Genomic DNA, 26810 nt, shown 5'->3' with positions numbered 1-26810 from the left:
ATATTTGTTGTTTTGTTGTAAAAAGGGACTTTTTTAAGCAGAGACGACAAAGCCTCAGTGCTTGAGTGGAGAGGCTTCTGCTAATCCATGTATCATCTGGTAGGGGACAAAGCCCAGTCTACACTAGAAAATTAGGTTGGCATAACTGCATTGCTCAGGTGTGTGAAAAATCTGCACCCCTGCGTGCCATAGTTAAGCTGACCTAAGTCCCTGTGTAGACAGGGACTCGGAGATGGACCACCTACACTGATGGGAGAACCCCTCATGTCGGCATATGTAGTGTCCACACTGAAATGCTACAGTGGTGCAGCTGTGCCACCCTAGTGTTTTAAGTGTAGACAAGCACTGTAGACTCCATCCTGGAGTTATCTTGATCATTTAATGTGTTAAAACTATAATTGCCTTGTCTATGCTAGTTATATTAAAATATATATTTTTTCCTAGTGTAGGTATAACCTTAGAAAGACAGAATATGGCCAGAGCATAAGTCCTTTTGAATATGTCTAGACTCAGAAAAAGGTGTGTTTTTAAAATAAAGGTTCCTCCTAGTATTGACTCCTAGATGCCAACATCATAACAAAATTGTGAAACTGCATGCTCATTAGGTGCTAAGTGGGGTTAGCTGGCTCAAGGTAAAAAAAATCATCATTATTCCTAGTCCAAACAAAGCTAAATACAAACCAGTTAATATAAATGAAGAGCCGAATTTTCAAAAGGGCAGCCTCCAATTTGTCAGCGTAATTTGCACATGAATTTTTTGCATCCATAATTGAAATCTCTACATTTATACCGCTACCTACCTAGCCACAGATGCAGATCATGCGGTTAGAAGCTCAAATACTTAGATTTACACCTATAATTCATTTTTCTAGTGAAAAATTGCAGGCAAAAATTATGGGTTCCACATGCCCTGCAAGAAGAGAGGCTGGTGCCTGGCCTATCTGAAATTGTACCCTGCATTGGAATGGTGGCCTTTTTAAGGATCTTCTGTTATTCCTATAGGCCAGCCAGGAATTGTAGCTTTTCGAAGATACTGAGAGCAGAGGTAGTTATAGGAGCCAAACACTGCCTCAGAAATGTGTCCCCAGGTGCTTGTCATAGAACATACAGACCCCAAGTTGTTCCAGCCACTAAAAGGTTAACAGGGAGACTAGTTACCTCCTCAGGTGGGGCTGATTGGTGGCCCTGCAACAGCTAGTGAAATGAAAAGGCTGCAGGCCAGAATGGAAGGTCAGCTATCAGAGAGACTGAGGAACTACTGAGAGCAGAGTTATTTAGCAGTGGACTGGTGGGAAAGTGCCCGGGTAAATGGACCTCCAGAAGAAGAGGATCAGAGTGTCAATCTTGGAAACAGTCAACTAGGGAGGTGTGGTAAGAAACAGTCCAAGGAAGCAGTAAGGACTTGGTTCCAATTTCTTCATACAAGGTCCCTGGATTGGAACCCAGAGGAGTGGGTGGGACTGGGAACTCCTACCAACCTCAGCAGAGGGTTATTAAGGCCTGTGGAGCAAAGAGGCCTGAGACTGTTGACTCTTCACGAGGGTTACTTGCCTCCTGGATCAAGAGATTTTAACATGCTAAGGAGGAACATACTGGGGGGTGGTGCAGGGGAGGAGACTATTAATATTCTGTCTGGAATCATAATGAGGCAATAATAGACATGGGGCTAAATGGTGACTGACCAAACAAAGGGGAAACTGAGGCAGACTTGCCATTAAAAACCTGATAGCAGTGTGGGGCACCAGAGGCTGAAAGCAACCCCCTGGACCGTGCTAATACAACACTGTCCCTCATAGTAAGCTTCTCAATGCCTTGTGATGTGTATTGGGTCTAGAGTTATTGCTCCTCCACCAGTCTGGAGCACCTCCTCCCATCTCTTCTATCATCTTATTGGCTCGTAAATAACCAAAGCAGCATCTTCAGCAGCCCCATCTGTAGCACAGGACTGCCCTCTCGCAACACTCATCCACATCCCTGCGGGATCAATCCCGTATCAGTGCAGATTTAGGATCCCTTCCTAAATTCTTAAGGATGGGGCCTTATGCCTGATCTACAAGGTGCTGAGTGGGTTGCTGCAGGAGGTGAGCTGACATGATGGGAGGTCAGGGAAATCAACACCCTGTGGAATTGGCCGTCTAGTCATCCACCTTGTAATTCATGACTTTGGGCTTTGTCCTGAGAGATGCTGACTTCCTGCAGCTTTCATTGAAATCATGGGGACTCCTCAGTGTCAGAATCCGTAATCTCAACGTAACCTGATTTAGCAAAAAGTGGTGGCATCACATCCTTCCCTGTGAAACTGACCATGAAAAGAACATCTAGGGTGGAGACGCAGTGTTACCAGTACACATGAAAGTCTGTTTGCACTCCCCTGCACTAGAAAGGTTTGCCACTTTAACTCTACCAGAGTGGTCAAAGGGACAATACCCCCGTTGAGTGGATGCAGCTATTTTGGTCTAAAAGTGTGTATACCAGTTTTAAGTTTCTCCAGTTCAGGAAGTGAAGTAAACTATGCGATTATAAGACACCTTTATACCAATATAAGTGTATCCAGACTAGATACAACTATATTGGTCATATATCTAGTGAAAAATGGCAGGCAGAAATTATGGGTTCCACATGCCCTGCAAGAAGAAAGGATATAGTTATGCCAGGAGAACTTTTCTAATGTAGACCAGCCCTTGGTGATAAAACCCTAAAAATGATAAAGCTGTCTGTTCATGAGTTCAGTGAAGGTGCCTGGCCTTCTGAGCTGAGGGTCCTCAGTTATAGAATGAGTGTATAAATCTAAATAAATAGATATGGAGCTCCCTCTGAGAGGACGTTTGCCTGGGTCGTCCTCTGGCATTCTGGGAATCACATCTGTTTCAGATGACTTATCCTTGACCATTCTGGAGCCTCAGCTATTGGTATGTGTGTTTTGTGTGACTGCATGCACATGCTTTCTGTCCCATTTTTCCCCTCCAACATTTCCACATCAGTTGGGAATTAGCCTCTGTTTGTTGCTTTGAGGGTCACTGGGTTTCCCACTGTGCCAGATTCTTTGGCTGCGTCCGGACAATTCTTTTAATTGAATTTTTTAATGTGTCGTGCTTTGGTTTTATTGTACAGCTCTTAGATGCTTTGTGATAGGTTTCCTGTAAATGGGTTAAATAAAAATAATTAAAGAAATATGAAAACCAAAAAGCCTTTTTTGCCAGATGTGCACAGCTGTCTACTTACCCTTCCAGTTGCTTTACTTCCAGTGGGTTGAGAGAGAGAGAGAGGAAAGTATAATTAAAAAACATGTCATATCTTACTACCTAAATATTTTTTCCATATTTAAAACTCCTCACATTACTTTTATTTATTTTATAGCTTCCCCTAAGCTCTCAAGCCTGAAAAATCTTAGACAACTTTTAAGAGAAGTTTGCTATAATGAAATCTTTTCAAAGTCCTAAGACCTACAAAGCATGCCTAGGGAAATGCACTCATATTTAATATGTACTCCCAATATTTATGACTGCAAATCTGGCAGTTCTCATTTAGAACTAATGGTATCCCATAGCTCAGAGCTGTAGAAAAATACTTTTAAAGCATTATTCCTGGTTTGCACACTAGCGCCAAGAATAGATCATGAATTATGCTGTGTCTAACCCAGATATTTTGTCACCTTGCTATTCACTCTCATGAAGACGAGAAGAGCTGAAATGGAGAAGCCTTAAGGTAGCATATCTAGATAGTCACCATCCTTTCTTCACCATGCTCTTTATGCTTGTGAATCTGGGGTGCTGTCATCCAGCTCTTAGAACCACTGTCTTTATTCCTAGTAGAACTTCTAGGACTGACAATGAAGGGTTGTTTCCAGTGTTGTGGTAACCATGTTGGTTCCAAGACGTTAGAGAGACAAGGTGGGTGAGGTAATATCTATTATTGGAAGTTGGTCCAATAAAAGATATTCTCTCACCCACTAAAGGACTAGTCAGTTAGGGGTGTTGAGTCTTGGAAACATGCATTTTGGGGATGATATTCCTGGGAATTTAGAGCTCATTCCTGCAAGCTGCTGAATGATTTGGCATTGAGGTCAACAGGACTATTCATGTACTTAAAAGCTTTGCAGGATTGGAGCTAGAGTGCTCAGTGGAGGACTGAACACAGGTTGCAATTGCACCACTTACTCAGAGGTGCACCCTACAGAATTGGCCCTCTAGTGTGCCTTAAAATTCCAACTGTCCTGCAGGAAGAGAGTATTTTTTATTTTATTTTACATGAACACAGTGGTTATCTAATAACATTCACCCTGCAGGGCAGCAAATCCCCTTCAGGATGATTGGAATTTTTAAGGGTTCAGGACTATAGGTAAAATAACCCAGCTATTCCAAGCCTTCAGAAAAGAGGCTTTTGTTTTACTAGCTTGAAACAACTCTCATTAATTCCTGCTGTGCTATGAGCATCTGTGTTCAGAATACTTTCCAAAATAATTTTACACTCATGAAAAACAAAGGCATTGGTATTTCAAGAAAAGCACTGGGAAATTCTTTATTGACTGTGTTGTCCATCTGTGCTGCAGGGCCGCTCTGCTAACAATAGACAAAAGTACTAGATATTTCATTCTCTTCCAGCAAAGCATCCCCCATTATAGACTATTATCCTTTGCATGGAATTTCAGAGTCTATTTCTTGCAATGTTTCTATATTAACTTTCTCATGCCCATGAACTCCCTAATACGTTGCATTCTATTGTTTAATTATCCAAGGCTATTTTGAACAGCACTGCTGGGAGTGTCACTTTACTTGCTAGTTTTAGGTTATGGAACACAGTCTGGTAGCTGCTAAGTGGAGGCCTCCAAGTGTTGTCTGAATTTTCTTTTCTTGCATCAAACCCTATTTTAATATCAGCCCATCTTCTTGTATAGCCCGGTGACAAATGGATATTAACGGACAAGTGTCACATTGTGACATGCTTGCCAGGTGGCCAAACGGTTCTGGAGAGTCACCGAATTAATTGTGAGAAGATGTCAAAACCTACATGTCACAATAATTTTCCTGCTGTTAAAGTTGAGGAAACCTGTGGCTGCCGCTGGACATGTCCATGTGAGTAACTTATTTTGCATATACGTGGTTTTTTTCCCCCAGGACCTACAATGTATTCAGGAAACGTACTGATGAATGGAACACAGAGCTACAACCCGAGGAGAAGTACAAAGTTGTTTGAACTGAGATGAATTTATACTTGTTCTTTATCAAAATCAAAATTCATAGTCTCAAATAATTTAGGGCTGGATTCTGGCCAGATGGTGCACAAGGACTCGGGAGGGGTCTTTGGCCAGCCTTTGTATATGAGCACAAGATGAAGGAGGACTAAGAGTCACATGAGAAGATAACCCCTGCCCATGGCTGTGCTCCCCCCACTCCCTTCACACTAGGGTATGCGGTTGGCTGGGTGCAAAGAAAGGAGAGAGCTGGCTTTTTTTAAAGGGTGGTACAGCATTACATATCCTGGAAGCTCCTACGAGAAATTCTGGCATCACTCTCCCTCTAACATTCCTGAAGGCTCAAAGGGCCCTTTCTTAGTTCACGTCTACTCTGCAATGACAGGTGTGATTGCAGCTCAGCTATGCATATCTGCATCACCTTTAATTTATCTAGCATGGATAAAAATGGCAGTGGAGATGCAGTGGCACAGAAACCTGGTGTGGCCTAGGAAGCTGAGTATGTATCCAGAGTTCTAGGTGGGCTGGTATAGCCCACGCTGAAGCCTCTGCACGCTGTGGCTTCGCTGCTATTTTTAGCCATGCTGACTAGATTAAAACTCTCATGGATATGCCTCTGGGTGCTGCAATAACACCTCCAACGGCAACGTAGACATACCCTTAGTTGTGATAGCATCTCACAAATGTCAGCAAGTGGGAGCTCACACATCTCTATAGAGATTTTGCATGGCGACATGCAAAACATTGAAAGATACAGCTATAGATTAAAACGGTTTTGATTTTTCCTCATATTTTGTCAATATTTTTTCCTTTCATTTTTAGTGCTAAGTACACTGATATGAAATATATATATATATATATTAAAATTATAATTAAAATATTTCAAATTATAATTAATAGGTTTTATATTTAAGCTTTTTTCATAAGAAGACATAAATATCTTTCAAACATACAGATATTTTCAGATGGATTATAAATAAGGTTGTGAGTTTTGTTATGGAGGTCTCTGAAGTCATGGATTTGGTGACTTTCTGTCAACTCTGTGATTTCTGCAACGGCCGGTGCAGCTAGATCTGGGGCTGCCCCCACAGCTTAGGCAGCCCCTGGGCCAGTTGTACTGGCTGTTGCTGGGGCAGTCTCGAGCCACCTCCCCCACCCCAACAGCAGCAGGAGGAGTTTGTGTGTGTGTGCAGGGGAGCTGGGGGCTAGGATGCGGGAGGGAGTGAGGGCTCTGGGCCGTGCTTATCTTGCGGGGCTCCCCGGAAGCAGCAACATGTCCATCCCTCAGCTCCTAGCTCTGCCTCCGCCCGCAGGCATGGCCCTTGCAGCTCCCATTGACAGCAGTTCCCGGCCAATGGGAGCTGTGGAGCTGGCAGTGCATGGAGCTAGGAGTTTAGGGAGGGACATGTCGCTGCTTCCGAGAAGACAGGTAGGGAGCATGCCAGCCAACTCCCTCTCCCCTCAGCACCCACGACGCCCCCTGAGCCACCAGCACCCGCAGCCCCCCCCAACGAGCACCTGCGGCGCTCCCAAGATTTAGTCAGGGGTACAGATCAAGTCATGGACAGGTGATGGGCCGTGAATTTTTGTTTACTGCCCATGACCTGTTCATGACTTTTACTAAAAATACCTGTGACTAAAACATAGCCTTAATTATAAACAGAGTACTGGGCCCCAAATGCATCTTACACATTACAAATATGGTAAACATATAATTGTGTACATCAAACACACACACACACACACACACACACACACACATATATATAATCACAAAAAATATATTAAAATAATGTTAATTAAGGTTGCAAAATCAACCACTCTAAAGCTAGGAAATACCAGAATTACGGATGCCTGGGCAACCTTGATTCAGCCCTATTGTGTGTATGTATTATGATGCAGTCTTTAATTATGTGATCACATATTATTTTTTGGGCAGAACCTTCCTGGCTCCTCATCTAATCTGTTTCTCTCCCCAACCCTGATTTCTAGTCATCTCCCTGCCCCTACCAATGTTGGCCAGTCCCAGTCTCTCTCCCTGGGATCTTTGTTCCAGTTTCTTTGTCCAGCTAGTCCCAGTTCTCCCCTTGCAAACCCATCTCTTTGTCAAATCTATCTTTCCTCCTCCTGCCCTCTTATTTGTTCACAGTCAGTCTCATTGCTAGCCAGTTTCCCTCTTCCCTCCAAACTCCTAGCCCCAGTTTCCCTCTTCTCCCAGGACCACTTCCAGCTTCCACTCCCAGTCTCTTCCCATTAGGTTCCTTATCCTAATCTACTTCTCCTACCCCCTCCACTTGGGTCTGACTCTTACCATTTCTGAATGTGAATCAACCAGCTTCCTCCTCCACATTGCCTCGGCCCAGCAGGGGGGTCGTCTAAAGCCCGGGAGAGACAGTTGCCCTGCTCTCAGTTCAGGTGCCTGGGCCTGGACTTGGCACTGCCCGCAGCAGCCACGAGCTACAATTTCAGGGAAAGTCCTGCTCAGTCCTGATCTGGAGCATGCCCAGTATGGATGGAATATTGGGAATTTAGTTGCTAAAAACTAAGTTGTTTCTACTGAGAATGTACAAATTGATTTTTCAGAGGCTTATAACTTGGCCAGATTTGGGCAGATTTTCACAGGGATGACAGAAGGCTCGTTCCTGAAACAACGGCCGTCCTCTGACAAATTTAAGTCCCTGCTCCAAGGTATAGGGGTGCTAGAGCTTTTTAAAGAATAGGTCACCAGATTCAGGCAAAATATATTTTTCCCTAGCCTCATTCTTGTAAATGGCTGAACCTGTTCGGCAGACATTTTTATGTACCATAAAATGTATATGTACCATATATATATATATACACACACACCAGTTGTTATATATAATGATAATAGCAACTGATGTGTGCAGCTGTGAATAGCATATCCTTGAAGGAGACCATTCAAAGTGTGCCACGTGTCAAAGGGTGACTAGCTGCTTTAATGGGAAATGGGAGTCAGCCACACCCATGTCATAATTAATCAGCATCTTCTCAGCTTGTGGGGACAGGACTAAAATGATAGATTAATAGACACCCAGACATTATAAAAAGGTTGAGAGAGATCAGTCTGGGGTGTGCAATCATAAACAGTGGATAGGCTCCTGTGGAAGGCCTGAGCCAGGGTTTGCAGAAGGCTTGGTAGTTCAAAGAAACCAGCCGGGGGCCCCACTGATTTATACAGGAGCCAGAAAAACTCTCAAAGATACCCTAGAAAGAGGATGGGAAGCAGCCAATTATTTACGGCATGGCTGGCCCCATCTCCCCCTAGGGCCAATCATCCTGTGACTCCATGCCACCACAGAAATAGATGGGGTCAAACTGAAATACAGGCGCTCATCCTGCAAACAGTTATAGGCATGAGCAGAGGGACTGCTTGCCGGCTTAAAGCTAAGAATGGGCACGTTTGCAGGATTGGGGCCACAGCGTGGGACTGTCTGCTGGAAAAAATTATAACGTTTTACCGGGGAGAGGCCCAGACTGGTTTCCAATTTCCAGACCTTTCTGAACTGGGGAGGAGGGAGTCTGGAAAAATAAACTGAATCTGAACAAACTCTAGGACATTTAGTCTATTCTCTGGCTAACCTCAACCTTCTGGGTTGGGTTCTGAGCCCAGGCAGATGTAGAAAAAAACCCTAATACATCGCGTTTGCTCTTGATTTTGAGTGTGTGAACAGGAACAATTGATATTGTGTGAGCTGTGCCTTGGCTCAGACAGAGTGAGAGTACTCCCACTCAAACACGCAGAGATGAGGGTCCCAGCACTGGTGCTGGAGTTGCTGGTTGCTGAAAAGAGAGCCTCTGGGAAATGACCCTCCCCTCCACCCACACACAGTAGGGGGAGAAGATGCTCTGCTGCTTTTTGACTTCACGGCTTTCCGTGTGATTATAGTAGTTAATGCAGGGCTTGCCCTATGATGAGCTTTGCTAGAATGGCACTGTACCTCTTAGATGTGTGTGTGGGAAGGGAATTGTTTTCATGTGGAAGGAAGATAGGAAAAAATGATGGCCCTTTGATCAAGCGAAGAGCCAAACCCTCCCACCCAATTTAAAGGCCACGGAAAAGGCACAGAATGCAGTGGAACTGGTACGGCCTTGCTGCATGGGGGAGGCGGTTATGTGGTGAGACCATGCACATGGTCTTTCTACCCCTACACAGCATGGAGCACAGTTCCGCAGCAGTCTGCAGAGGAGAGGAGTCCAGGCACGGCAGGGATGGGTCAGGAGTAAGAACTCTGGATCCACAACAACATGGATTCACAGACCAAGCCTCACCAATCCACAACAGGGAAGATGCAGTGGCCATAAAAGCTACTGCAGCCAGTATACTTGAGCTCTGCACAAGAAAAGTAACTGATTGATATGCTTATTTTGATTACAAGTGCCTAGAGCCAAGGTTAGGCACTTTCATGCTTTCTAACTGCTGTACAAAAATATGAATGGCAAATGCATACATTAGGCTGCATTTATAAAGCACAGTGTTCCGTGCCTTTTTAGACAAAATTCACAGTAGCTCCAAAGATTTGAGCCTACGGGTAACATTTTCAAAAACGCCTAAGTTATTCTGGAGTGTTTGAATCCCATTTTCAAAGGGACTTAGGCACTTTGGAGCCTAAGCCCCATTGACTTTCAGTTATAAAGTGCCTAAAGCCCTTTTGGACTCGGTGCCTAAGTCACTTAAGTGCCTTTGAAAATTTTATCCCCAATCATTTTTTAATAGTAAAATCCCATGACTCCCCAGCTGTAATGTATAATCTCATCCTGGGATAAAAAATGTCCTCCGAGGAAGTGCCATATTCAAAGACAAAGTTCCTGAAGTGACTAATGTGCTATTTGAAATGTTCAGGATTTCTAGCTGGACTCAGAGCTTTTTGTTGTCAGACATGGAAAACTTTCACACCAAGAATTTACATTTTTAATGTTCCCTTCAAAGCACATTAAATTATCTAGCCATTTTAAATCCAAGATTCCTGTCTAATGTAAATATTCCCTAAATGTAAAATTATTGCATAGATTTTAGCTGAATCATTTTATTTGTGTCCAAAAGAAGAAACAATTACTCATGTAATTTTTATTTCAATAGTGTGATATTTCCTATTTCATGAATAAGTGAACAGCAATACAAACCCATTAGTTTGGCATTCCAAATATGTCTCCCTAAAGGATCTCTTAAGGGATTAAATTTAAAATTTCCACTTGTACCATTAGTCACTTGGCACAGAAAAGCCTATAGTTGTCTTAAGGTTATTGCCCTTCAGAATGAGATAATGTTTGTTTAGCTCTGTATAAATTTAACACGCCATGATAGCCCAGAAATGCACTTCATTTCCCAAGATGATATGAATTTGTAAGGCAGACTGCTAACTTTTCACGTTTACCAAAACCCACAAGTCATATGTGTTTTTGGCTCAGCTAAACCAGTGCAAGTCTGTGTTAGTTCTATACAAGTCAATTGGCCAATGAGGACCTGATCCTGCACATGCTGAAGTCAATGGCAAAACTCCCATTGACATGAATGTGAGCAGCCCCAAATCCTAAATGAGTGAAGTACTTGGAGCTAAGTGCCTTAGCTGGTATAACTATTCTGGCCGAGCCCACTAGCAGAGACTCGGCTTTAGCTGCCAGAGGAGTTCTTTTGATGTCACAGCTATATGACTACATTAGCTAAGGCAATAGAAGCATGCTTTTGTCGGCATAGCTGTGTCTACATAGGTGGTGGTGGTAAGGTTTGCTGGTGCAGCTATGTTGGCTGGAGGCGGGAGGGTTGCTGATCTTTTCCCCACACTGCTTGCTGTCAGAGCTACACCAGCAAAACTTTGTAGTGTAGACGAGGCTGCAGTCTACTGCATTTGCTTGTGATTTCATTTAGTAGTGCTTTTGAAACTTTGTTTGCTTAAAACTGAGATTACAGATTTGCTGAGAGTACAGACAAACATTAAATTGTTTAATGTATTTATAAACCAGCAGCCAAACAAACGATAGTATATGCAGATACATTTTCTTACAAAATTTTGTATTTATTAGGCTTGTAAAGATTTTAGTGGTAATCTCTCTATAACTCTTGTATAGGAATAACATAAAAGAAGGTATATTCAACAGTATGAAGGTGCTACATTTCCAAAAGTGTTCCAATGGTTGTGTATGGCTTTGGTAGTTCATAATCTGACAGCACAATATAGAAAGGTTTCCAGAACAGGAAAATAAAATGGGCTTGTGTCTTTTTTGCTGTGTTAGGAATTGTAAAACAGACCTGAGAGATATTTTAAAAGATATTTTTCTGCCTCTTTTTAAACTTAAAATATTAGGTACATCAAGTTTGGTCTTTGCAGTTTCTTGCTGGAGGTCTCCAGGGCCCTCCCTAGCCATTTTGGTGCCCTATGTGCGGGGGAGGAGGGGGCTGCAGGGCAGGGGGGAAAGCGCCCCCTGGCCCCAGCCCACTCTGCTCTGCTCCCCGGCTCCCAGCTTTGTGGGGCAGGGGGGAACCGCCCCCCCAGCACTTGCCAGCGGCGCAGCTGGGAGCCGGCAGAATGGAGCAGGGGGTCTGGGTTGCTTTACTTACCATGCGGTGAGTGCAGGCCCAACCCCTGCAGCAGCCCTCAGGGGAGTGGGGGCGGAGCAGGGGTGGAGCAGGGGCAGGGGCTTTGGGGAAGGGGTAGAGTGGGGCGGGGCTGGGGCAGAGCAGGGGTGGGAAGAGGCGGAGCTGGGGCGGATGGGGGGTGGGGCCGTGGGGAAGAGGCAGAGCAGGGGCTGGAGCAGCACGCAGCTGTGCAGGGCACCAGGAAATGTGGTGTCCCAAATTTTCTGGTGCGCTACTCAGCTGTATACTTTGTGTATGGGTAAGGACGGTCCTGGAGGTCTCATTGGAGGACAAAGGACCTGGCATGGGAGTTTTCTCAGCCTTTAATTGTAGGGCCAGGAAGTTGAATAATTAACAAAGAGAGTTTTCCTCCCAACTGTTGGAGTGAAATAGTGGCTAACAAAAACAAATGAAGGGTTTTTAAAAGTTTGACCAAAAACCCTGTCTAATTGCTCAGGTTTCATTTCCTTGGTACTTGTCAGCTCATAATCCTTCTAGTTCTCCAGTCATCCAGGAAAAAACAAGTTTAAAACAAAATAACAACAAAAATATCCTTTTCATGCGTTCCTTATACATCATAAAGGGAGAAAAGGACACAAACTAACTATTTTCTCCTTTGTTGCTCTTCTTCAATAGAAATATGTTAATACATCAAACTCAGTAGAAAACGATTTGTATACACAGGATCTGCCACTATCTGACTATTTTGTAATAATGGTTATTCCTGACAGAGACAATTAGAAAAACTTCATTTCATCACAAGATGCTGATAGGTTTTCCTTTTCCTCTAGGATTTGATGAAATATTTAACTTTACCTTTTCAAGATTAACTTCCTATCTTTAATGGGTTCTTCCCACTGATATCAGTGTATTCTGGGTCAGGCTCAAAATGAATTGGAAGAGATATTGACAATGACAAAGACATGTTGGTAGCCAATCCTGTGATAAACTATCTAAAGGTTTGTTAACTAGGAAAGAGAAAAAAGAGAGTTATTTAAAGGTTAAAGTGAGCAAACGTATACATACAAATGAGTTACAATCTAAATACTCAAAAAGAAAAGGAGTACTTGTGGCACCTTAGAGACTAACAGATTTATTTGAGCATAAGCTTTTGTGAGCTACAGCTCACTTCATCGGACTTGTAGTGATCTGTGAATTCAAAATGTCTTTCAGAGTGGACTCAGGGGTAGCCTCTGGGGGTCTCTGTTTTCAGTTTAGTGTCTCTGGCCCTATGAGAATTCAAACAGCAAAGAGATGGACGATTTTCCTGTCTTTCTTTTTATTTCCTTCATTCTGCCTTCAAGACCATTGGACGAGCTTTCTTGCATGTAACATTTTGAGGGTGCAATAGGGCCTTTGTATTGCAATGTTCCTGGATGGCCCATCTGATTCTGATCGTCAGTATGGGCAGCTCTTCCCATCGGAGTTCACAAGTTTAGAGCAAACATTTTCAAAGTTATAAAGCAAAACGTACATATTTCCTTATAGCATGGAATACAGACATTACAAATAAGATTAATGCATGCAGTAACTCACTAACATTTTATACAGTGTAAACATTAAATACATTTTTATAAGACTAACACCTATACTTAGCAACACTAACACATAAGTGAACTAGTTTGGTCTCCAGCAAATGTCTGCAGCCTTGCCGAGAGCTGGCACCTGGACTGCCAGCTTCACAGAGATAATGATCTTTTTTCTGTCCTCACCTTTGCAGGCATGTGCATGGGCAGCTCGACCCGACATATTGTCACCTTTGATGGGCTGGATTTTAAACTGACTGGCAATTGCTCCTACACCTTGTTACAAGACAAAGAGCATGATATTGAAGTGATTCTCCACAATGGAGCATGCAGTTCAACACCAAAACTAAACTGTATGAATGCCATAGAAGTGAAGCACCATGGCAAATCAATACAGCTCTCTAGTGACATGACAGTAAGCCATGAGCAATGAAATAGCTTTATGATTCTCTGGTCAAATGACAATATTCCAGATTATGAGAACAGAGTTGTGCTCTCCTTCTTCAGTATTTCTATTGCAGTGCCGATTTTTTTTCTATTTACAGTGTTTTATTTCTTATGCTGCGAAAATCTTTATAATTTTTGATTCCAGAATAAAGTCCCTGCCCATATGATGCGCCAAATTTGCTTCTCTGCACTACTCTGGCAAGGCAAAGAGGATGGAATTTGGAGCCCATGAGCTGCTCTAACCTGTGCAAGGGTGCAACCAGAGAGAATCAGGGAGCCATAACTGGCTTCCTGAACTCTCACGCATCTGCTGCATTGAGTGGATCTCAGCCCTAGCAGATAATCTGCCCCACTGTGTCTAACATTCACTTTATAGACAAACAGGTGTTAATTTAATAGTTGTGGATGTTACTGTTCAAAGCTTTAATACAATTTTAGGGAACTCAGACATACAAGTATTGACTAACATACAAGGCAGAGCTAACTAGATCTATTCACACCCTTGCATAACAACATAATATATGAACAGTAGTCTATAGAAAGGTTCAGTGTCTGCTCCAAGTCCGATACAATTACATAGGTTACCTCATACCACAACTAAAACAATGTCTGCAGTGCCATATATGTTTTGTAGTCCTATATCACCATCAGGTTCTTTCATTGTTGCCCATCGTTTCTTGTCAATGGATGGGATGATTTTTGTGGCCATACAGAAGTTCTTCAGTAAATAGAGGAGAACTATTTGTTCCAACTTCAAGGCTAATTATGATGAAATTAGGATATTTGGATCTGATCCTCTAAGGTGCTGTATGGCCTCAACTCTCACTGGAATCTGAGGGTGCTCAACATCCAGCAGAAGGCATTGAACACCTTACAGGATTGGACTGTTAGCCAGTAAATACTTATGTGATGCTGCAAATGGGAAAGTGTTGACTCACAAAAGAGGAGCACACAATCCATTTCATACATTTCTACACTCAGAGCAGAGACTCTGCTTGCAGCTTGAACTGGTCTCTATATTATTTGTATTTTCTTGGCTTTGATCAACCCAGTTTGATCTTCAGTCCCTTATGAAGTTAAAATGTATTTAGGAATATCTAGACTCTATAAACTTTAATTTATTTTGGTTGCTTGGTAGAAATGATGGAGTATTCTCACCCTCTTGAAACAGGTTGCTGTTAATGGAGAAATTACTACTGTTCCCTATACTGATGATTACTTTGAAGTCACCATCTATGGAGCAATAATGCATGAGATCAGGTTCTCCCAGCTCAGACATATTTTCACATTCACTCCAAGAAACAATGAATTTACCCTTCATCTTGACCCAGGGAGCTTTTCTTCACAAACATATGGCCTTTGTGGTAAGTTTGAAAATTACCTCTTTCAGCTGCCTCGTTTGAGGCTGTAATTATTATTGAGGTTTCTTGTAACTGGAGAGAATCAAGAAGTATGTGTGGGCATCTACTCTGCAAGCATTTCTGTGTGAGGTAATCCATGTGCCATATAGAACCTAAGAAAAACCAGCAGGGTTCTGTGTAGACATAGGTATAGATCAGGGGTTCTCAAACTTCATTGCAACATGACCCCCTTCTGAAAACAAAAATTACTACATGAAGGACTGAAGGCTGAGCCCGCCTGAGCCCTGCTGCCCTGGGTGGGGAGGCCAAAGATGAAGCCTGAGCCCTGCCACCCTAGGCAGGGGAGCTGGAGCTGAAGTCCAAATCCCGCTGCACAGGGCTGAAGCCCTTGGGCTTTGGCCCCAGGCGATGGTGTTAGGGCTTGGGCTTCGGCCCCAGCCCCAGGTGGCGAAGCTCAGGCTTCACCTTTGGTCCTACGCCCCAGCAAGTGTAATGCCAGCCCTGGCGACCCCATTAAAATGGGGTTGTGACCCAGTTTGGGGTCCTGACCTACAGTTTGAGAACTGCTGCTTCTAGGTATAGGCATAGATTCCATACATAGGCCTGATCCTACAAGCTATTCTGCCTAGATCTCTCTGGGTATCTCTACATAGCCAAAAACCCTCTATGGCTGCTAGTCTCAGGGCCTGGATCAACTCACAGAGCTCGAGTTGCAGGGCTATAAAGGGCAGTGTAATCGTTCCCAGTCAAGCAGGACCTCAGGCTCTGAGACAAACAACCCTCGCCAGGTTTCAGAGCCCAGGTTCCAGCCTGAACTTGAACATCTAGACTGTTATTTTTAACCCTGGGCTCAAGCCCCTTGAGCCCAAGACACTTGACCTGAGCTCTGAGACTTGCTGTGGTGGGTTTTTGGCTGTGTAGAGATAACATAGCCATAGAAATCTAGGTGGAATAGCTTGCAGGGTTGGGCCTACATATGGAATTCTATTGTTAAATATAGGGGGGAAAATGTGCTAGGTGGGGCTTAAAAAAACACCTTATACCAGGATAGTTTATGACAATGGTATTCCTACGTTATACCCCTGGCTTGTTTGCTCCCATTACAAATGCTTGTATCTTTCTGGAAAAAATTCCTTTGGGCTTGAAATTTTCCATTCTTAATCCCAGCCTAGTGGTGAAATTCTTTGGGAAGTTTAAAGCAAATCCCACCATCTCTTTTTGAGTTATAGAAGACTGAAAAGAATCCTACTTTTTCAGGGTTTAAGATGGCTTTTTTCTCACCAGTAACTCAAAAAATGTTGGAAAAGAGCCATCTAACTTGGTAAATAAATGGTTCTGAGCTAAGGGGCAGGACTTTTGTTCAGTTTGTAATATGTGATTGGGGCATCACCTCTGCCCTCAAAAATTAACTGTGACATTCTTGAAATTTTCAAAAAAATCCTAAAGTGCTGGAAAATAAAGAAATGCAAACTGAAAAGGGTGAAATTAAACACCTGCAAGTACAAACAGTTCTCTAGGATGCAACAAGGGCAACTATAAGTCATTAATCAAATTTAGGAATTGTATCTTCATCTGTGTTTGGAAAGGACCTGCCACATTTAAATTAACAATATATAATAACAACAATAAAAATAACAATATATAATAATAATTCAGCAATGTCCTCCTTGGGAGGATTGGTTTGAAGGAAGAAGCAAATGGATTGTTGGGAACAATAACACCAGCTTCTGCTTGAGAAGGTGAAATAGTTAATAGAATTGTAACTTTTAACCCAAACATAAATGAATTAGCAATTTGCACCAGTACAAACACAGGATCTGGTAGCCACTGATGTTATTGCTGACACTTGGCAGCGTATGGCTTGATTTTTGGCTTTGTCCCAGTTACATCTTTTCTGACAGTTATCTTGTTCAGACCAGTTCTTTTCCCAGCACAGGACCTTTAAATGCTACCTGCAAAGGGAGATCTTGTCCCCCATTTTTTTATGATGTATAAAGAAGACATGAAAGGTGTAGGTTGTGAGGGTGTATGTGTGTGTTTGGGTTTTTTCTATTTGCTTTTTACCTTAGGGATGTCAAGTCTGATCTTCCTTGTTTTCAGTGGAGGGCCTGGTAGAGATCTCAGCTATACATTACAAACTGTAATTCTCTCCCCTTAGTTGAAGAAGTTTGCAGTGTCTTGAATCTTTATTCCAGAACTCTTTTTTTTTTTCACAAGTACTTTTTTCAGTGTTTTGAGTTAAATAGGTGTTAACGAAAACCAGCAAAACACATAGAGTTTTAAAAGTCAGACTAAAAATCCCTTCCTCTCGCAGGTGTGTACACTAAATCTGGGCTCTGTCTCAGGTTTGTGCCACAGCCACACACAAGTCAGGCTGACTTGGGTCACTAAGCACTCAGGTCCTGGGTCCTAGGACTCTGCTGGAGGGTGGGGGACAAAAGGGGTCAGAACCTGAGTCCTGCTGTAACTCGGGTCCAAGCCCTGTCATTTTGTAGTGTGGTCACAGGTCAAGCCACAGACCTAAGTCAGAGGGTCCATGTAGTGCAGTAGGGATGCATTAGCCTGGCTGTGAGACCTGGGTCCAGTAATTGTAAATCCAGGTTTAAAATACAATGTGGATGCTCAAGTTTGGAAACACCGAGTCCACAAGCCCGGTTCCCACAGACCTGGGCTTAGTGTGCACTGTAGATATACCCTTGATGGCTCAGCTTTCACTCTCTTGTGATGCCATAATCTCTCTGGTTCTCCAGGCATCCATAGAATACCAAATAACAAAACCAGGATTTCTAACCTAATAAACAAGTAAAAAACATCCTGAGATTTTTTTAGGCCTATATAGATCATAAAGAAGCGGTAAGGAGCAAAACCCATTCTTCCTCCCCTTGCAGCTCAACTTTTGAGCCCCTAGGAGCTCTGTTTGCCTCGTCTCTGTTTGCTCAAAAGTGTTTGACTGCTGATGGTTTTTAAGACTTCATTTTTCTCACTCACCTAGGGTTTTGCGACCAAAACAATGGCAATGACTTCATATTAAGTAATGGCTCTGTCACATCTGACAGCAGCACATTTATTGAAGAATGGACTGTGAAAGAACCAGGCAAAATCTGTGAAATCAAGAGAGATGACAGATGCACCGAACATGCCACTACCAAGTGCAACGTTCTGCGCTCACCTCAGTTTGCACAATGCCACAGAATAATCTCTCCAGACATGTTCTATTCTGCATGTGAAGAAAACAGCTGCTATGAGGATGAAATCTGTGAGGTTATAGCTTCCTACGCTCATGTTTGCAGAACAAATGGGGTCTGCATCATTTGGAGATCGCCGGAGTTTTGTGGTAATGGTTTCATTATACACTAAAATTGATGCAGAAACTAACACAGTGAATTACTCAGTACCACTACTCCCATTGTCTCCAATTTGTCTGCATAGTGTGAATATCCTAATCCCATTGTCATATGACAGAAGTGCCAGTTTACATTTCCAGTGTAAGTAATGTTCCATGTTAGATAATTACTTTAACGTGCAGCCTAATTTAAATTTATTCCTCACTATCCATTCAACTGCTAAGTATGGGAAAAGGTGCATCAGTAAAATACATGCTCCTGTTAATTTTGCAGAACAGAGGGTAACAGACAGGGACAGCTGAAGATACATAGGGCCTAGGAAGACCATGCAGAAGGGGAATATTACTATATGAGAGTGAACAACTGTGCAGACCCCCCAGACCTTCCATACCAAATATGAATCTGAGACCTTGCCTGTACTGGGAATCAGCCCTGATTCCAGTAATTGATGGCAGCTGCAGATGTAGCTGCATCAGTACAGAACCTACCTGAAGATAAGGAAAGTTACAATATGCACCAACGGTACTTACCCCTGCTTCTCATTAGGACACACTCCATTGGTGCAAATCATGGCTTTCCCTGACTATCCTTGGATTCTGCACTGCTGATCCATCAATTGCTGGTACCAGGGCAAATTCATACGGCTTTCAGTGTGTGAGAAAACAGGCTATTGGCTGGTAGCCTGCAGCAGAGAAGTTCAGAAACACCCACTGTATGCGTCACATTCCCCTCCCAGAGCAGTGCCAGTTACACTGCAAGTTACTGACCAAGTCAGTAGTAAATTGCTCTGCATGCTCTGTGAATCCCAGTGGGGATGTGTTGGAGGGGAAGAGGTCACAGGTGTGCAGCCATTGATTGTGGGGCGGGGGAGAATATGGCAAGGGTGTTAGCAGTGCAGATGGCCAGAGATATGTAGAGAGAGGAAAGATGTGTGTGTCTGGCCTGGGATCAGTAGGTTTCTTATATCTTTACTCATCCACCGATTCTCATCCGCTTGCATGAATTTCTACCTATGACCGCTATTCATACTGACAGACCTACCACAGAGGAAGACGACATATGCACTAAGCAGTTGCGTTGCACATGTGCCCAGAGATTTGCTGATGGGCACTACGTGTGAACCTCAACAAATAAAGATAAGTGACTATTGGGGCTGCTGATGCCATGTATTGTCCCCATGAATATTCCTGCCTTCTGTGCAAGGCTTGTTGTACTAGGATATGCAGACGAGGCACTGGCTCTCTCAACTTTTTTGGTTTACAGCCCTCTGTTTATGATGGATATGAACATGGGCCACCTTCCCTCCAAATATTCCCTTATTCAATGCGCTGGCATGGTCACCATGTCCCAGTCATTCTTGTTCTCTTTGTCTGCCTCCCTCTTTCTTATCTTCCCCCTTCTCTTCTGTCTCTCTTTTTTTTTCTCCCCCCTTTCTGTGTATTTTCTGTGTATGGTTTTCCCCAGTTTTTATACTTTTGTTCTTTATCTTTATTTTTCCTTCTCATTCCCTATTCACTCTCCATCCCACAGGTTGAGAACCAACCCCTGAAGGACCTGATGTAACAAAAATGCTGTCCATCGAGCATCCACATTGCATGGCACTATACGAGGCATCACAGGGATTGTTTTTCTTCATGTTTCAGGCTCAAATTGAGTGGAGCATAGGAAAAAAAAAAAGAGGAAGGTGAATTTGGCCTGATCCCTGAGTTAATGTCCGTCTTCACTTTCAAAGCAAGTTTTGGAGAACTTTATTGTTACAGATAAATCTTTTAAGAAACAATACACTCTGAACGTTCTATATGGCATATAATCCTAGAAAATGGAGAGAGAACATGGCCTGCCATTGCTTAGATTTGAGGACTTCAACCAGACTTTCCAAATCGCAACATCCAAGCTAGAATGCCAAAGAGGCTTCTTAACAACTTCTCTGCGTTCCTCAAATTCCCAGCGTATGATGCACTGCACCAGGACACCCAAAGAACTCCCCAGTTTAACTACTAGTTACATAAAACAGCCATTGGTGTCTTAACAATGGCATCTTCTTTTTTGAAAGCAGGTGCATGTGTATAGCTGCCAAAAATAAAATGGTTGATTACTGGGACATTGTGCAGAATACATTAACGACTCAATAGACAGCATCGCTTAATCATTCTATAACATTACAAACCTATAAACAATGGCATTCCACTAGATAAGATTTTTTCAGTGAATCCAGGCTATTTATACAGGGCTAAATTAGACACCAGCCATATTGGGGCAATGCAGAATGGCAACACTTCAGCAGAACAATTCTTCCCTGAGCTCCCAGCTGGGCCGGGTGAATATGTCTACTTGCAACATCCCTTAAGGGGGTGTAGCATGCTCTCCATTCAGTGCCAGCCCAGCACCACTGGTCAATTCAGCAGGGGCAGAGCCATGCTCCAACTTCCTTCTCCTTCTCCCCCCACCCTCTTCGGGATGGCTGATATGGGGGCACTGGTAGGAAACAGTTCTTGTGTTCATGGGAATGCATGGACTAGAACTGTAGCTGACCCTGGTGTGAGAATGCAAAGACTCCTCGTACACTCCCCACACATAGCACAGCTGCACTTAAGCAGCCCACCATCTAGCCCACAGTAAGCTGTACTAGCTGTATTACTTCAGGGCACAGAACATGTATGACTTGAATGTGCTTACCCGTTTTGTTAGGTATGTGCTGAAGAGGGCTGTAGAATTAGTATATGGTTTAATGCAAAGATCATGGAGACTCTTATCATCTTTGGGTGGAAGGGAAGCTTAGTTATCTGAAAATCTGATTGCTTATACAGCTGTTGACCTAGCCTATGAGCATTCATGTTGCAAATGAGCAATATTATAAGAAGTGTATCTTACACAGTAGCAGTGCTTTTACTTAGGAAAGGTTAGTCATCTCGGAATAGGATCTGTCCCTAAGCAAAGTTGTGTCTTTTAAAAAACAATAAAAATCTTAGGCTGCCTAGTTATTTCCAGGGTTGGCCTTAAACCAGTACTGCAGGTCTGAATGTCCATGAGCTCTGTGAATGGTTCAGTCCAGATTGCAAATTCTGGATCCATCTTCCATTGGATCCAGGCCTGGAAAAGGACGGTGACACTGTGGGCTTCAGAAGTATAAACTGGGCCCCTTCCCCAGCTTCGCCTCTAGTTCCCTCCACCTGCCTTGGGACCAACACCACCCTTGCTGCCTTTTGGGAAGGGTCCCCCAGTCTTCCATTTCCCCCTACCTTGAACTCTTCAGAGTTATAAGCCAGCTTCCTCTGGGTACTACCAGCTCTGTCCCACCCCCAGATTCCCACAGGGGTTTTCTAGTGTAAAAGTTGTTCTCATGGCATTTTTACAGTTTTGGTTGAAATCCAGATCTATATTGTAATTGGGCTAAAAATCCAAACTTCTTGTTGTGTATTTGGCTGCCTTTGGGTCTGGACAGCTCTCTGTCACCCCATTTCTTGTTAACCACCTAGCTGTGTGTATGTAAGTGATCTCTGAAGTCATCTAGCATGGTGGGTATTAAATACTTGTTTCTAAGGGCAAGCCCAAATACTCTTCTCCAGTTCTCAGAGATGGAGTGTAATCTGTAATACAGCAATGAAGAAATAAAGAACCACCAAACCCTAAAAGAATGGTCGAGTTTGAGGGCCGTTGAGGACTGAAAAGGGAAGGAATCAGCACAGCAAGGTTTCTGGCAGTGGTTTCAGTGGATTTGGTTGCTGTCAGATATTTACTTTTGGAAACACTGCAAAGATAGTACCTTTGTTAGATTGTCTTGCACATATCCTAGTAATAAATAACTTGCAGGTAGGGATATTTGAAAAAAAAATCAAATTAAATTTTCCTGTTGAAAAATGGGGTTTTGTCAGAATTGAAATTTTCCAGAGGAAAAGTGGTTTGGGCAGAATTTTCTGTCAGAAAAATTGAAATGAAATATTTTGCTTCGGGTCGGCATTAATCTCTGTGTCCACCTGAGTCACCGCAATGCCTCTGGTAGTTGAAATTCTGGATTCCACACATACCTCTTTTCTTTTATGGGCCGTACTCTCCATGATCACTCTCTGTGGCTGAGCCACCACGGTGTGTCATTGGACTACCACAGAAAGAGACCACAGTGTATCCTGAGAGACTTCCCCATGGGGGTGAATGAGGATATGAGGAGCCTAGAACTACAACTCCCATGAGGCATTGTGGTGGCTTGGGATCATGCAGAGACTGCTGTCAACTAGACCCTAAACAAAATGTTTCATTTCAGCTGAAAACTTTTCCACATTTCTGAATCAAATTTTTTCTGAACTTTTTGTTCCTTAGAATGTTTTGATGTTTCTACATTTCATCCCACTTTAGGATGAAAACAAATATCAAAATATTAGCGTTTCCTGCAGGATTGAAATCCCCCTTTTTTAAAAATCACCCCTGCTTTCAAGGATAAAAAAGGACAGATTATAAATGCCCTCACTAGGTATCAAGTGTCTTCACTTCGAATCCTTGTGTGGTATATCATGTGCACGGTAGTAACATAGTCTATTTATCTATTATCTATCAATCTCTATTTATACCCTGCTCATTACTGCAGTATCTCAGCATGTAACAGAAAGAATGATCACTACATCATAAAGATCCACATCTGTTTCTGCTTTTTTTCCTGTGTTCCCTTGAGGAAAGTTGGGGATTTGTTGTTGCTGTTCCTTCTCCTGCATCTTCTGCCTTCGTTCCCTTCCTTGTTTTCATTTGGCTGCATCACTATGATAGATGTTATTTGTTATTATTTATTATTTTATTTATTATTTGTATTACTGTGGTGCCTCAGAGCCCTAGTCACAGACCAGCACCCAATTGTGCTAGACACTGTACAGTCACAGAACAAAATGATGGTCCTGGAGAGTTAACCTATTTATTTTATAAAAAGAAAAGGAGTGCTTGTGGCACCTTAGAGACTAACAAATTTATTTGAGCATAAGCGAAATAAATAAATTTGTTAGTCTCTAAGGTGCCACAAGTACTCCTTTTCTTTTTGCAAATACAGACTAACACGGCTGCTACTCTGAAACCTATTTATTTTATGACATCAGTGCTAATTGTGATTTTCTGTTGCAATTTAATTAATCAGTTGCAAGCAAGAGAAGCTGGCAAGCACTTGGGAACTGCAGGGCACACAGTAGTGATTCACCTTTCTGTTTGGTAATATCACTGTAACACTGGGGGGAAACCCTTTTTAAAAAATAAGTGCTGGTGACAAGTGCTGCATTAATAGCCCTGGATCGTTTATAGCACATGCAGCCACTTCCCTATAAAAATGACCTATAAAAGGTGAGTCCATCTTTACTTAGAGGGGCCATTTCCAGGGGTTTGCTCTTTCTCTGCCCCCACCCATCTCTAATATTTGGTTGTCTTCTTGGGAAGGGACAAATATGTGGCCTGAGCCCCTCACCTTTAAAGTCTTTGAGGGCTGGCCACTCCTCAGCTGGTCCCCTATACTCGAGGAAGAAGGATGGTCTAGTGGATAGGATTCTGGACTGCTCAGAGCACAGTTCAGTTTATTGTAAAGCGGACAGGTTGTCTTATTCTTGGTCTCCTGGAACCTTACCTTGAACCCCTTTATCTCATCTCTGCACTGCTGTGTGGTTGTTTCATTCCATTTTCTTCCTCTAGCTGTTGAGATATATCATTGTACAGTTCCATATTCCTCTTCGTAGCGTCAAATGGGCTTTCCTCACTTTGGCCCAAAGCTGCACCAAGATTCATATGGCTAGGTGGCTGCATGCTGACAGATCGGCTCCTTTGAGGGCCATTATTCTGCTGTTGCAAAGACCGGAGATGAGTGAAGCTGGAGACACTGCAAGCAGGGTGGGACCACGGATACTGAGCACAGGGATATGAAGGTAGATCACTCTCAGTCAGAGGTCAGAGCACAGGTAGATGACAAGATAGTACACAGGAATGGGTTCCCAGTGGGCTTTATGGGAAGGGACTGGAGAACTATATCTAATTTGTTGTGTGTGCCTGTGGCTACACATTTGCACTGCATTAACCTAGTGGTAGCAACACACGTTAAAAGCAACCTCATGGTCTGCCCTGAGAGTGTAATGGTCTGCCCTCAGAGTGTGATGGCTGCCTCTGTGTGGCACTGATAGAGATGTCTGAATGTGTACTGTGTTCAAGAGAAAAACCAGGGTTGATCATGAGGTATAAACCTGAACTAAAGACAAGGCCTATGATTCAAGAGACCAGGTTTCAGTTCCTGGCTCACTACTCTCCTGTGTGATCATGGGAGGTCAGGTAATCTATCCGGTATCTGAGTTCCCTATCTCTAAAATGGGGATAATACTCCTTTACCTCATAGGGGTGTTGTGCGGACAGACTCTATTACTGATTGTGAGACAGTAGTGACCAGGGCCCTACAAATACACAAAGAGATAAAGGGAAGGAAGATAGGCCCACTCCTTCCTTCTTTTGGCCATGCTCACAGGGAAGGTCTTTAGAGGAGGGGCAGGAGTTCCCTGTCTGCCTTTGTCTGGCTGTAGTCCACTGGTTTCCATATGGAACGGAAAGTATTTCCAAATTTAGATGTATGGGATTATTTTACTACAGAAATCATCTGAGATCCTTGTGTCTCTATTTGGTCTGCCAGGGCAGATGTTTTCCCTTAGATCCTGCTGTCATTTCAGCCCTGTCCACTGAGCTTCATTCAAGGGGGAAAGTCATGTTTTCTTTCCAAATTCCTGGAAGATTTTTAAGAATCAAACTTGCTCTAGGTAACATTTTGAAATGACTAACATTAAATCCTTCCTTAACAGCTCTCTTTTACTCTTCAGGTTTACAGCAAGCCAAGACCAGTTTCAGGGAGGAATTAAAGCAATTTCATTGATGCTGGAGGAAGTTTAATATGACACCTATTTTTATTCGTTTGCTGGATACTTCTGCCCTAGATGGCACAAGCCTTCTTTTTAGTTCATGGTTCAGGGTTAGTTTGGAGCTTAGTCATGGCGTGAGTAGGAGATGGGGCTGCTGGAGATACGGTGCCTGAGCCATGCATAAAAGCTGGGAGAACACAGGGTGGGGTGGGATGCTTTACTTATCTGCACTGTCCCACTTCAACCAGCTGGCATGGAAAGAGCTGGTCAGAGCAACACCTTCACTGCTCTCCATCCCCCTAAGGGTTTTCTAGTGCCACTCTCATTGACAAACCCTTGACAGAAGTGCAAGGACAAAGATTGCACCTGCCTACTGTGCAAAGGGCTTGAGGGGGAAGGAGATAGGCTATTTGTTCCTTTTTTCCTATTTTGTGCATTACTAAGCAGTGGTCCCAGTCTAACCGAAATAAAATCTCCTTGGTTGTAACTAAGCCTATCAGACTCACACTTACTACTGCACTACAGCTGCAAGGATTTGCAGCCTCTCTGCTATTGGAGAGGCAGATCAGAAAATAAGCAAAGCAAAGTGTAATATTTTTGTTTATAAAAGAGAATGTGGACTTACCATAGACCACAAAACACCCAGGTTCACAAATTCATAGAGATGATCCCATCATCTCTGCTCCATCACTGAACTGGCTTTCACTGAATAATAACTAAGGTCCCTGATTGGTAACTAAGGGTGAGGTCCTGAGAACCCTACTGATTACAATTGAAGATGAAGAAGCAATGGGCTTAAATTGAAGCAAGGGAGGTTTAGGTTGGACATGAGGAAAAACTTCCTAACTGTCAGGGTAGTTGAGCACTGGGATAAATTGCCTAGGGAGACTGTGGAATCTCTGTCATTGGAGGTTTTTAAGAGCAGGTTAGAAAAACACCTGTCAGGGATGGTCTAGATAACACTTAGTCCTGTTTTGAGTGCATTGATTGGACAAGGTGACCTCTCAAGGTCCTTTCCAGTCCTGTGATTCTATGATTCTATCTCTGTTCCAGAGGATCTCTGTGGAAAAAGCAGAACCTGATATAGAATATCATCTTTAACTTTTACTGGGAACTTTAAAATGTCTTATTTTGCTGGGGTCAGAAACATAGTCCCAGGAGCTCATCTCTCTCTCACACACACTATTCCCCAGTAACAATAGTTATTAATAATAGCTACAGTAATTCAAAGCAAAACTGACCAGCTGCAGTATTTGTCAGTGTTTAAATCTGCTGGTAAGACCCTTCAAAATTTGTTACATATTACATCGGTTTACAGGAAATTATACTGACTATTCTTTTCCCTCCTTGGAAGGAGGAAGCTGCCTTTTTAACACAGCCTGTGCAAGCTGTGACTACAATATCAATGAATAGATTGCATGGAATAATTATGTCGGCATCAGAGAAACTGGAACTCAAATTAGATTTCACATGGAATGGTGAAGGCTAACCT

At 43.0% G+C, this 26810-nt stretch overlaps 1 protein-coding gene across 1 annotated transcript in view; it reads left to right on the top strand.

Moving 5' to 3' along the window:
* Window positions 1-26810, top strand: part of VWF (von Willebrand factor) — a 233184-nt gene that overhangs the window by 147740 nt on the left and 58634 nt on the right. The window contains exons 34-37 of the mRNA XM_074935850.1: window positions 4895-5072; window positions 13504-13724; window positions 14928-15120; window positions 18110-18451. Coding sequence (XP_074791951.1) covers window positions 4895-5072; window positions 13504-13724; window positions 14928-15120; window positions 18110-18451 — 934 coding nt within the window. The remainder of the gene's footprint in view (window positions 1-4894; window positions 5073-13503; window positions 13725-14927; window positions 15121-18109; window positions 18452-26810) is intronic.

Source organism: Natator depressus, chromosome 1, assembly GCF_965152275.1.
Source record: "Natator depressus isolate rNatDep1 chromosome 1, rNatDep2.hap1, whole genome shotgun sequence".
NCBI classification, from domain to species: Eukaryota; Metazoa; Chordata; order Testudines; family Cheloniidae; genus Natator; species Natator depressus.
This window is presented reverse-complemented; position numbering and strand designations above follow the sequence as displayed.